We start from the raw sequence: 13,787 nt of genomic DNA on the forward strand, positions 1-13,787 counted from the left end.
CTGCCAGTTACATGCAAATGAGCAATGGATTGCCAACGTGGGACCCAAACTAACCGGAACTTAAAAATCCCTGAGGACTTTTTGTTTTCCTTCTAAGGCCTAGATCCAGCTGGACCTAACTTCGAGTATGCAGAAGCTCCAAGCCGCCTTTCTCCCGACGACGCAGATTTCGTAGACGTCTTACACACATTCACCAGAGGGTCACCTGGCCGAAGTATTGGCATCCAGAAACCAGTAGGGCATGTTGACATTTACCCCAATGGAGGCACTTTCCAACCAGGGTGTAACATTGGGGAAGCCATCCGTGTGATTGCAGAGAGAGGCCTTGGAGGTAAACCGGATTTAGAAGCTATTTAAATGTAAATTTCGTTCTTCACTCTTGTTGACCCAGGGCCCTATCCATTTTCCACAAGTATATAGTCTCCTTTGTTTTTTTAAAGAATTTTTTATTATAGCTGATTTACGATATTCTGTCAATTTCCGCTGTTCAGCAAAGTGACCCAGTCTTACATATATATACATATATATATATATGTGATTTTTCTCCTATTATCTTCCAGCATGTTCTCTTGCAAGTGATTGGATATAGTTCCCCGTGCTGTACAGTAGGACCTCATTGCTTATCCATTCTAAATGTAACTGTCTGTGGATTTCCTGTCGTGGCTCAGCAGTAACAAACCTGACGAATATCCATGAGGATTTGGGTTTGATCCCTGGCCTCGCTCAGTGGGTTAAGGATCTGGCGCTGCAGCGAGCTGTGGTGCGAGTCACAGATGCAGCTCAGATCTGGCGTTGCTGATGCCGGGGCTGTGGTATAGGCTGGCAGCTGCAGCTCTAATGCCACCCCCTAGCCTGGGAACTTCCATATGCCGCAGGTGCAGCTCTAAAAAGAACACAAATAAATAAATGGAATAGTTTTGCGTCTACTAACCCCCAAATCCCGGTCCATCCCATTCCCTCCACAGAGTTTTAATGTACACATTTACCCAAGCTATCTTTCTGAGGCCATCTATCACATTCGGCATGATCACTCCAGAGCCTTCGTACTTCCTGTGGTCAGACAGACCGACGTTTCCTCTTATATTATAAACTACATTGACTACTGCACTTGCAGCATAAAAGAAAAAAAAGTGAGATTTAGGCAAGAAAACTGCACTGCCTTGGATAAGGTGTTATCTTTGAATACAGTTGTAAAACCAGTCCAGTTCTTTCGAATTTTACTGAAAGTAAAGGACATGTTAACTAGCCACATTTCTTTTGTTAGCCTTTTAAAGAAATACACAACTCAGAAACAAATTGCCTTTCTCTGAGAATAAATAGTCCACATTTTAAAGAAGAAAATGCAATGTTAAGTTTCAATATTTACCTTCATAATCATATTAGCTTGTATTGATTTTATGATTAGTTTTCAGGGAACTTTGCATACTTTGTGGACAATGAGACCCAGCTGTTGTCAATATGCTCAGGTGTTCCGGGCACACGTTATAGAAACGACAGCAATTATGCTATAAGTAGTGATATTATTACCATTTCCAATTGTTATAAAAGCTTATGGTAGTAGGTGCACTTTGATAACATTGCTGATTAGGTCAAAAATTCGTTTAATGTAAAAATCATGGGCAGTGATACACCCCTTAATTATACATAATATCTCTGATAAAATAACTATTAATTTAACCATTATGCCCTTTATGATGTGGTTTCTAGAAGTATGTTTCTAGGAGCCTCTGGAAGTATTACATGCTTTCAATACAAGAGAAGGGTGTGATAAACTGGGGGAAAACAACTTCTATCTTGGATGTCTCTTATCATATGCTCTTATTTATGCTTCGTAAACATACAAATAGAAGACAGCAGACGTGTCAGACGTTCCCTGTAAATTTGCAGATTTGACACTCTCGGGAGTATGTGAAAAGCTGCCACTATGGGTACCTCCCTAAAAAAGAATACTTCCTGAAATAGGACCTATAATCCAGGAGTCACAGGACAAGATCCTGGGATCATTTTATGTTAACATCACACCTCAACTGCTTTAGACATGCAAGAGGAAACTCACATTGTGGACTGTCACGGACTTGAAATGTTCTTCACGTCTCCTTTTCTCCAGATGTGGACCAGCTCGTGAAGTGCTCCCATGAGCGCTCCATCCATCTCTTCATCGACTCTCTGTTGAATGAAGAAAATCCTAGTAAGGCCTACCGGTGCAATTCAAAGGAAGCCTTTGAGAAAGGGCTCTGCCTGAGTTGCAGAAAGAACCGTTGCAACAACTTGGGCTATGAGATCAATAAGGTCAGAGCCAAAAGAAGCAGCAAAATGTACCTGAAGACTCGTGCTCAGATGCCCTACAAAGGTAGGCTGGAGACGGTGGTGAAGAGGAAAACTGATTTGCTCCTGTGTTCTGACGCACTCTTTGCATCACATGTACTGATGCTGCCCATTGCAACGGAGATGATAAAACGATGTTGCTGGAGTTCCCATTGTGGCTCAGTGGGTTACGAACCCGACTAATAAACATGAGGATGAGGGTTCGATCCTGGCCTCGATCAGCGAGGTTAAGGAACGGGCGTTGCCACAAGCTGTGGTGTAGATCACAGACGTGGCTCGGATCCCATGTTGCTATTGGCTATGGTGTAGGCCAGCTGCTATAGCTCTGATTCACCACCTAGCCTGGGAACTTCCAAATGCCATACGTGTGGTCCTTTAAAAACAAAACAAAAAACAAACAAAACCCATGTTGCTAAACCTTGGGTCTTCACCTGCATTTCTGTTGGTAGAGAGGGAGTTATACTGATCCACTTAAGTGAAGGCCCTAATTCCCCTTGCCAGTCAGGCCTGGGACAAAAGTGCATTCCATTATGCAGCAGCTCTGCTTGCCACCAGCCTCTGTACTTGTGACTGTTAGCATGGGCCATGACATTTAGTACCAGGCTCTGAGTTGGCTTGAAACCTTTCATCCAGGGTCAGCAAACTATGGCTCCGTGGGCCAAATCCAACCCACCATTTGCTTTTGTAATTATAGTTTTACTCAAATATAACCACACCAATTTGTTTCTGTGTTAACTGAGGTGGCCTTCATGCCACCACAGCAGAGTTGAGTAGTTGGGACAGAGACTGTTCGGCTCACAGAGCCTAAAAGATTTACTCTCCGGTCCTTGACAGAAAGTGTCTTCCAAGTCCTAAAGTTTGTTTTAAGTAAAGAAAGAACCACCTGTATTTTAAAACACAACTAGGAGTTGCTGCTGTAGCCCAGTGGGTTAAGGATCTGGTATTACAGCAACTGCAGCATGGGTTGAAGCTCCTGTTCCAATCTTGGCCCAGGAACTTCCATATGCCACAGGTGCGCTCAAAAAAAAAAAAAAAAAAAAAAGATATTCCCATTTCATCATGAATTTGTTCACAGTTGCATTTCAAACTTGGCAGCTTGTTCAGAGCAAGAACTGCAGGAATTAAGGGGAGACAGGAGAGGAGATAATCAGATAAATCTAGCAAGAGCAGCTAATATCAGAAGGCCAGCTTATCTGGGGTCCAGATAGACATAGGATGTAAGAGAGGGCATTGAAGAACAGCTTCCCAAAGTAAAATATATTCAATAGAGGCACCCATTTTATGCCTCTTTTTGGCCGTGACTGAGGCCTAGGAGTTAAGGAGCTGGCATTGTCACTGCGTCACTGTTGTGGCGCAGGTTCAACCCCTGGCCTGGGAAGTTCCACATGTCACAGACATGGCCAAAAAAAAAAAGCAAAGCAAAGCAATCTTTCCAAGCCACACTTAGAGTCTTTTGTGAACGGTTCCTGTTGATCTCTAGTAAGATGTGGTCTGTTGTTCAGAATTGCCTGCTTCTTGGGGCTGTAGGGTTTCCGTAAAGATTAAAAGAATGTGTTCTAATTTCCTCTCTACAGTCTTCCATTACCAAGTAAAGATGCGTTTTTCTGGGACTGAGAGTGATACCCACACCAACCAGGCCTTTGAGATCTCTCTATATGGCACCGTGGCCGAGAGTGAAAACATCCCTTTCACCCTGTGAGTAACCCCATGGCACTGCTACCTGCCTTAACCATTGGTCTGAGGAACAGGAGGAATAGGGCACCTAGAAAAAGGCATATTCAACAAAAAATTTTGTTAAAAGCTCTATGGTGAAAGATGTTCATTACAGTAGGACATATGATAGCATAAATTAGAAGCAAAGCAAGAGCCCAAAACTGAGGCAATGGTTCAGTGAATTGTGGTTGAACAAATCAATAAAATCAATCTAGCCTCTAAAAATGTAACAATAGAAAACTACATAAAAAAGTGGAAGGTAGGGGGTTCCTGTCATGGCGCAGTGGAAACAAATCTGACTAGGATTCATGAGGATGCAGGTTCGATCTCTAGCTCGCTCAGTGGGTTAAGGATCCGGTGTTGCCGTGAGCTGTTGTGTAGGTTGCAGATTCGGCTCGGATCCTGTGTTGCTGTGGCCGTGGCATAGGCTGGCGGCTACAGCTCTGATTTGACCCCTAGCCTGGGAACCTCTGTATGCTGCAGGTGCAGTCCAAAAAAAAAAAAAAAAGTGGAAGGTAAAACATGAAGTGAACAAAGAAATAAATAATAGAGAATCTTATGTACATTATGACAGTAACAAAGTAAACATATGTTCACAAATCAATACAAATTAAATATATGAAAATAATATATCCAAATGATGGACTTATGAATTTTTCCTCTTAAGAATTGTTAAATAATTCCGTCGTCCATGTAACGATCGACTAACATGAGTTCGGTTGTCCTGCCTCTCATGGTTAACGATCCGTTGCCTACTATGGTGTATGCAGAGTGGTGATCCGCGTTGCTGTCTCGTAGCGGTGTAGTCGATCAATAGCTGGAACTCATATGCGCAGGAGGCAAGAATAGCAACAACAACAAAACAACAAAAAGACAAAAGAAAAAAAAAAAAAGAATTGTTAAATAGTTCATATTGTTAGGATAAGAGTTGGAATACATTGAAGAGGTGTAGAGTGTTTCAAAATAACTTAATGCCATTGACATTCATCTTGTGTATTTTGTTGGACAGTTTTTGCATTTTTAAAATTTCTCCCCAACAAGAAAGCTATTTACATCTTGGGAGGAAGAAGGGGGAAAAAAAAAAAAAACTGATGTCCAGAACTAACCAGATTTTTTTTTTTTTAATTCAGGCCTGAAGTCTCCACAAATAAGACATACTCCTTTCTAATTTACACAGAGGTGGATATTGGAGAGTTGCTAATGTTGAAACTCAAATGGGTCAGTGATTCATACTTCAGCTGGTCCAACTGGTGGAGCAGCCCTGGCTTTGCTATTGAGAAGATCAGAGTGAAGGCAGGAGAGACTCAAAAAAAGTAATTACATTTACTTTTCTTCATTCCCTTTCAACTCACTCTAATGTCATTGCTTAGAAATTGTATGTCCAGAGCCTCCAACATTCAGGTGAGACGTTAATAACCTTTATCTTTCAAACTTTCTATTACCTAGATAGTTAGACCTGTCATTTTTTAGGAGCGTATTTTTAGTATCATACCAGGTAAGTAATTGTTTCTGCATTTTATGGAAAGAAAACATAAGCCTTGAAATGCCACAGTGCTCAAGTGAAAGCTGAGATGGGAAGTCAGGAATCTCAGATTCTCGTTTAGCACCATTTCCTGCAAGCACAAAACATGCAGAGAACCTCAGAGAAGCCTCTTTGACATTTCGAGATTAAAACCAACAACTTCAAGAAGGAAGAGATTATCTTGGAATGCCCTCTCCATCACCCCACTCCACATGCATCGATACAATGAGTTGCAGGAGATCCCACTGTGGTGCAGGGGGATCTGCAGCATCTCTGGCAGCGCCTGGCCACAGGTTCAATCCCTGGCCCGGCACAGTGGGTTAAAGGTCTGACATGGTTGCACCTTCAGCTTGGATCTGATCCTTGGCCCAGGCACTCCAAATGCTGTGGGGCGGCCAAAAGAGAAAAAAATAATTAATTAAATGAACGGCGTAGAGAGCCCCATAGGATTTAAAACTGTCATACTAAATGTACAGGGAACTTGCAAACTATAGTAGGCCATGACTGTGAATAAAAATGCCTCTTTAAATTAGGATTGATAATGTATTTCTCCTTTGTCTTTTTTTTTTTTTGCTTTTTTTTAGGGCTGCACCCACTGCACATGGAACTTCCCATGCTAGGGGTCGAACTGGACCTGCAGCTGCCAGTCTACGCCACAGCCACAGCAACTCAGGGTCCGAGCCGCGTCTGCGACATACACCACAGCTCATGGCAACGCTGCATCTTTAACCCACTGAACGAGGCCAGGGATGGAACCCGCATCTTCATGGATCATAGTCAGAATCATTAACCAATGAACCACGATGGGAACACCCTGTCATTTTTTTTTTTTTATAACCGAAAAAGGGGTGGGGAAAAGTTGTGAATGGAGAAGCTATACAGAGTATTTGTTTGTCCAGCAGGGCCAGTTGAAGGCTGGCTTGTGAATTCCTTAAGGCAGACACTAAGAAGTGGTAAAGTTGTTCCTGCATCATCTTTAGGTGAAAGCTTGTATGTTAAGCCTACTCCAGGCTTATCTGTATACCTGTCTGTATTGATTAAGTAGCTTTATTGCTGAACAGTGGGTAAAGCCCTCAAATAACCTGTTGACCAGAATGGCCTGAGTACAAACAGTTCATTACTGGAAACACCAAAGCAATCAGAACAATCACACAGGATTTAAACAGCCCTGACTGAACCATTTATTTATTTATTTTGTCTTTTTGCCTTTTCTAGGGCTGCACTTGTGGCATATGGAGGTTCCCAGGCTAGGGGTCGAATCGGAACTGTAGCCACCGGCCTACACCAGAGCCACAGCAACGTGGGATCCCAGCGGCGTCTGCGACCTACACCCTGGCTCACGGCAACACCAGATCCCCAACCCACTGAGCAAGGCCAGGGATCGAACCCACAACCTCATGGTTCCTAGTCGGGTTCATTAACCACTGAGCCACAACGGGAACTCCAGAACCATTTATTTTTGAACAGTTATTTTTCTTGTTCCAGTACGGTATGTTCACATCCATTTTTTTCCACAGGGTGATCTTCTGTTCCCGGGAGAAGAAGTCTCACCTGCAGAAAGGAAAGTCCTCTGTGGTGTTTGTGAAATGCCACGACAAGTCTCTGAATAGAAAGTCTGGCTGGTGAGCATCATGGGCTAAGCTCTCTGGGTGTCTTGAATTTGCACTCCAAGGGCTGCAGTGCTTCCTGCATTGCCCTTCAGCCCTCAACTAAAGGCTTGGATTGAGTCATCTGATGAGAACTTCTGGGTGGTCTTTCATACACACAAGATTGATCCATTTGCTCCCTCTATTTTCTTTCTGTTCTTTTTGCCAGCTCTGACCTTCACCCCAAGTGACCTTTTAAGATTTCGTATTACCTCTTGAACTATCCCAAAATCTTCATGTCTGCTTTTTCCTGCACTGCAACCTTGCTACCTTTACACACCCCGGGTGCAGGCATACAATCCTGTTAGTAGCCGTCCTTGCGGCTGTGAGTACAGCTCATCCCAGGCTGTTCTCACGGGAGCAGAACCACAGTTACATCCAGGTCCTTCCTGATTCTGCGCATGCCAGCAGATTCCAGGCCAGAGAGCCAAAGGGGCAGCCATCAAGCATCCATCTCAAAACCCCCAAAGAAGGAAAGCTAATGGACTTAGTGTTTCGGAGACTGTTCCCTTTCCATCTCGAAACAACTGCCTGGCTCTTTTCTACCTGACCTTTAAGGCTAATCCACATGGCAGCTGGCAGCTGAATCTTTCCAGAGCGTCAGCGCTAAGTAGAGACAGAACATGTGACCTTCCCCATTGCCTGCTGAATTCCCAAAGCATTCATTCCTCCTCTCATTCCCCAGCCAGATGCCAAGTGCTAATGGCTTATAGGTATACAGGGGGGAAGCTCAGCTCTTAACATATGAGCCAGTGACACGGGAAACAATGGGAAAGGTTAGTCAGTGTCACCTGGAAATAGAAAAGCCAATGGCTTTTGGTTTGTCTTCTCCCAGTTACATTTATAGACAAAAGTGCAGAAAAGGAATTGCCTAAAAAAAAAGAAAAAAAGAAGAAAAAGTGCCCAATCAAAAAAAAAAAAAAAAAGTATTAAAGGCCCTATGTGGAATATCTCTATTATTTTTCATTTCTATTTGATAATATAGTTTATCCATGGATAATTATGGATTTTGAATAGTTTAGGGAAAATAAGCAAAAAAGATAATGCAGATCATTATAACTATCACCCAGGGACCACCCCCAGTTAACATTTTAATGTATATCCTTTCAGACTTTCTCTATGCACATGTGTTTATATTCTTTTATTTTTTACATAGTGGAAGTATGGCCTATATACTTTGAGTGGCAAGATGAAGCCATCTGGATTAAAAATATTTATGTAAGAGCACTCATGATAAACTTGCAAGGGAGAATAGTTACTGGTTGAGGCAGGCAGGGAGAATAACTGAATTTGTATCTAAGCAAAGGCTGTTCTACTAAGAAGTTCATTGTTTTTTTTTTTTTCCTCATCACAAATCTGAGGCAATTCCACATTTGCTTAAATTCTTTGAAAAGGACTCCTATGTGAAGTTTTACATGTGCCTTTATGTCACATACAAACCTACACAAACACACCTATGCATATACATGCTCCCTAGATCACCCGCAACTTTAAATCTATAAGGTGAATTTTAAAAATACAACTCAAAAAATTAGGCAGTAACTCCAGCTGCTTATAAAGTATTTCTGGTCGTATTATTTATATAAGTCATAAGACTTAGTATATGAGACAGTCCAATGCTACATTCCTTATCTGATTGTAAGATTACTAAGACTACACATATTTAGGAAGCTGTTCTTTTTTTAATATCTGAACTTTCTCTAGAAAGTCATTCTGAATCAGATTTTCTGTAGTTGTTTGCCTCTGTGACTAAATTAAATCTGATAAAAACTTCTCTTTTTCTCATCTTCTGATCATAACACTTCCAAAATTGCATATCACAGGAAAAGAAAAAGCAGATATTTTAGCCAACAAGTTCTAGAAGTAAGAAATCTTCCTAAATTTTGGAGTTCCTGTCGTGGCACAGTGGTTAACGAATCCGACTAGGAACCATGAGGTTGCGGGTTCGGTCCCTGCCCTTGCTTGGTGGGTTAACGATCCGGCATTGCCGTGAGCTGTGGTGTAGGTTGCAGACGCGGCTCAGATCCTGCGTTGCTGTGGCTCTGGTGTAGGCCGGTGGCTATAGCTCCGATTGGACCCCTAGCCTGGGAACCTCCATATGCCGCGGGAGTGGCCCAAAGAAATAGCAAAAAGACAAAAAAAAAAAAAAAAAAAAAAGGAAATTTTCCTAAATTTTGAAATCACTTGGTTCAGTCCTTGAAAATGATATGCCTTATCAGAACATGGCTAAGTAAATATTAGAGCGTCCTTCATTCCTACGAGCCTGCCACTTCCTCTGATTCCTTATCCACATTTCCCCTGGGTTTATTCTCACAACCTTTGTTCAGAATTTCCAGTTGAATACTTATTCATTGTGAAGGTAGTGGAGGAGGGGAGCGGGGGAGGGAGAGGGTTGTAAAACAGTAGGCAGGTCATAAATTGTCGTGCTTCCTCTGTTTTCTCTCAGAAACTGAGCAAATGTACAGAAGAAGGAACAGCACGTGGAGTCTATGAAGAACAAAACAAATTTTACAAAAGATGCCCAGTGCTTTGGGAGATTAAAAGTGAATTTTCCCGAGTATTAATCCCAGCTCTAGCCTTATTAGTTATTTTAGGAGACAGTCTTAAACATTAAAAATGTGGCTACTTCAGTTTGAGGAGAGAGTGGCCAAATGACACATCTTCCAACATTAGAAAACAGCAGATATGAAAAGCACTGCATTCTGTCCTTTGGGAAAGAAAGAAGAATTGTTTGGGCTTGTGGTAAAATAATCAGCGGTCTTTGTGTAGTAAGTTTAGCCGTAGCCTAAAATTGATGAGAACCTCATACTTTAATTGGAATTCTGCATTTTTCAGACTGATACCTTCTCAAAATTGTCTTCAAGTCTAAATATAGAAGGTGATTTTTTTATAGCCTGAGTTGGACCCATGTACTTAATTGTCAAAATACTTTCTTGGAATGAATCTTCTCTTGCCATTGGGATGTAGCCTAGGAGTTAACCAGGAACTAGTAACTTGGAGAGAGGAAGGGAAAACAGAGTTGATAAAGCACTGAAGCTTTAAACACTCTTGCAGTTGGTTGCATCATAACTAAGTTACAAATTAAAGGAGATATAAAAGTTAGATCAATTAAATCTTAAGAGGCTTTGCAGTTTATTGGTCAGTCTTTTCCCTTCATTTTTTTTTTGCTTTGTCTCAAATTGTATTTTAACGATGTTCTTTGGGTAGGCATTTAAAATGAGCCTGTTATCATCATCTGACACATAATTTTAACTATAGAGAAAGAAATTGGTAGCATAATTTTATTATCAGATTGTCAAAATTACATTCGTTGATTTGAAATCCTTTAATATATGATGGTTACTGTTCAATTTTAGGCTTACTTCAGCCATACTTCAGTCAGTTTTTGAGCATGTTTTTCTTCTCTAATTTTGATAAGATAACGTGTTCAAGGTCAAATTTTGCATCATGCAAACTCCTACAAATTTTGGGCAAGGATTGTTTTTACAATAGGAAAGTTGGGAGCTCCATCGTGGCCCAGGGGTTAACGAACCCGACTAGCATCCATGAGGATGTGGGTTTGATCCCTGGCCCTGCTCAGTGGGTTACGGATCCAGCGTTGCCATGAGCTGTGGTCTAGGTCCCACATGCAGCTCAGATCCCGAGTTGCTGTGGCTGTGGTGTAGGCCAGTGGCTACAGCTCTGATTGGACCCCTAGCCTGGGAACTTCCATATGCCGTGGGTGCAGCCCTAAAAAGACAAAAGAAAGAAAGAAAAGTTACTGGGATACATTCATAAACAGTGCTTAAAACCATTGTGGGCAATTAAAAGAATTCTCAATTGCTATAACCACGTGAAATGTCACGAGAGTTGTTGGTTTTAACAACTAGTCGAGAGTGAATGAACGATTATTTATAAACTAGATCTCCTATTTTCAGAATGCTTTTCTACATATTAATACAAAATGGTAAAGAGGTCAAAGGTCTCAGAGGCTATTGCTGGGAATCCAAACTGAATGTGTGTGGGTGTCTGAACACTTATTCATGTATGAAGCCCCACATGTATGATTATTCCTCAGCATAGCTTGGAAGGTCAGCGATCAAGAGCTGAACTAGAACACGTTGGAGTAGAAATTGTTCCAGTGGTGCCAGAACTTCGGCCCTTCCTCTGAGAAATAGGGTTGTGCCTGTACAAAGTAGGATGAATGTTGTGATTGACATCTGCCAGCTTGGAATGAATTCTCTCTAAAAATAAAATGTTGTGCGATTTGTTGTTGGCATCCCCCTTTGTTGCTAATTCATTAATTCTCTGGATTTGGGTTTGGACCAAGGGTGCATCAATTGAAGAAAATTGAAATCAGTGTCTGGCCCTGGGAAGTCTGGCTTCTACAAATATATATATTTGAGCGATGCTATGCCTTGAAATGTTATTTATTAGCTGTAAATATATATGTGTCTGTGTAAAGGGAAATTGTACATATTGGAAGGGTCGCGGGTATCTGCATTTATAGATAATTGGTGCTAACTTTGTACGTGTCTTTATCAGTGACAGGCTCACTGAACCAACTTACCCTTATGAAGTCATACAATAAAATGGGCTTAAAAAGAAAAAACCCACAAAACTTTACATAACTATGTGAAGAAATGGAATCTGCTTTTAATAAAATTAACAACATTTTACTACAACACTAAGTCATTATTTTGTATCATTTAACCCCCTTAAAAAAGAAATTTATTCTCAGGGCAGATTCATTCAGCCAATTTTTACTGAGTAATACACAGGACTTTCCTTGCCTGTAGGATACTTTTTCACAAGTAAAATAGACTGAGATACCATTTCTGGAATACAGTGTCTCTGTTTCTGAGGTCAAATGAGTGGCATTTTTGCAATAAAATGAACTATATGGGATGGGGGTGCATTTTTTTTAGACGTTTCCTTTGGATTGTCTTGATAATGAAAAAGAACAGCATAATTTCCGTGTAACTAAGTGGAGATTGCTTCTTAGTACAATCAGTACTTAGTACTCCTGCACCAACTTCTAAGGCAGGGATTTCCCCTTCTGGGATTCAGGATAACTTCATTACTGGTTTGGTTTCTCAGCCCACATCTTCTTCATTTAAACTGTTATGGATCATATTTATTTTTGTTTTTCTGGTTACCCTAAACTAAAATGAGATGGCCTCATAAAATCTGCAATGACCCCTTAAGAAATAGACAGTTAGTTGATAATGTTCTAGACACAGTCCCTGTTTTGTTTATTAAGAAATGTCTTTTGGGGAGTTCCCTTCATGGCTCAGTAGTAATGAACCCGACTGGTATCCATGAGGATGTGAGTTTGATCCCTGGCCTCCCACAGAGAGTAAGGATCCGGCATTGCTGTGAGCTGCGGTGTAGGCTGGCAGCGGCAGCTCCGATTCAACCCCTAGCCTGGAAATTTACATATGCCACAGGTGCAGCCCTAAAAAGCCAAAAAAAAAAAAAAAAAAGAAAGAAAGAAAGAAAAAAGAAAAAAGGCAAAATCTTTTGGAAAAAAAGAATTATTATATCTGAATGGCACCATCCAATAAGTTATGCTTATCAGTTACTTCTGAAATAACCCAAGCTTCTAACCTACATTACTAGAAGCATTCAGACTCTGACCACTGAATTTCAGAAATGCAGTATCTGTGCCTGATTGTCTCCTTTCCATTCTTTAAGTGTTAAATAATTAAAGAATGCAGTCAAGAATATTGTAATTACTTTGTAAGTCTTGTGATTACTAGACTTATCATGGTAATCATTTCATAATGAAGTCTGGAGTTTACCCGAGTCTTTGGGTACTGATCACTGCGTGTGTGGGTGTGTGTGTGTGTACATGTGCATGCTTGTATATGTGTGTGAGAAAGAGAGAGGAAAGAACCATTGAAAAAGAATAGAGGAATTCCCTGTTGGTACAGTGGGTTAAGGATCCAGCATTGTCACTGCAGTGGTACAGATATAAACCCTGGCTCGGGAACTTCCACATGTCCTGGTCTGGTGAAAAAATAAAAGCGTTTTTTTAAAAACTAATAAAATAAAAATTAAATTTAAAGAAATGAAAGGAATAAATAAAAAATTACCTGTATCTCTCACACAGGAATAAAATAATGCCCGTCTCCAACTCACAAACTAGAAAAACCTCATAATTAGTAAGTTATCAAGTAGAATACACAAAAGAGCTCTACCTCAACAAAAATAGCTCTAAAATAAACACTTCACTGGTCCTGTCATCGCAGTTTAAAAACACGCCCCAAAGTCTAAAACTGTTTCCAAGAACCTGTATCCTAGAACAAGGCTAAAGACTATTTATAGAAATAAGAATCTTGAACACCCACTAAGGCAAAATTTACAAATGTACCAAATCAAAACTTAACAAGGATGCAAAAGGCAGAAAAACAAAATCCATAACTAAAAAGAAAAAAATAAAATAAAAAGCAGAATGACAGGAGTTCCTGTTGTGGCTCAGGGGAAATGAATCTGACTAGTATCCATGAGGACTTGGGTTCCATCCCTGGCCTCACTCAGTGGATTAAGGATCTGGTGTTGCTGTGAGCAATGGTGTAGGTTGCAGAGGCAGCTCCGAT

At 40.9% G+C, this 13,787-nt stretch overlaps 1 protein-coding gene across 2 annotated transcripts in view; it reads left to right on the plus strand.

The window, feature by feature from the left end:
- The window catches only part of LPL (lipoprotein lipase), a 30,204-nt gene extending 19,189 nt beyond the window's left edge, over positions 1-11,015 (plus strand). Inside the window, exons 5-10 of one of the 2 annotated variants that reach the window (XM_021072174.1) lie at positions 98-331; positions 2,108-2,350; positions 3,900-4,020; positions 5,169-5,351; positions 6,509-6,510; positions 7,078-7,182. In XM_021072174.1, coding sequence (XP_020927833.1) covers positions 98-331; positions 2,108-2,350; positions 3,900-4,020; positions 5,169-5,351; positions 6,509-6,510; positions 7,078-7,082 — 788 coding nt within the window. In that variant the 3' untranslated portion in view covers positions 7,083-7,182. 2 annotated transcript variants of the gene reach the window in all.

The sequence above is a fragment of the Sus scrofa genome, chromosome 14, assembly GCF_000003025.6.
Source record: "Sus scrofa isolate TJ Tabasco breed Duroc chromosome 14, Sscrofa11.1, whole genome shotgun sequence".
Taxonomy (NCBI): Eukaryota; Metazoa; Chordata; class Mammalia; order Artiodactyla; family Suidae; genus Sus; species Sus scrofa.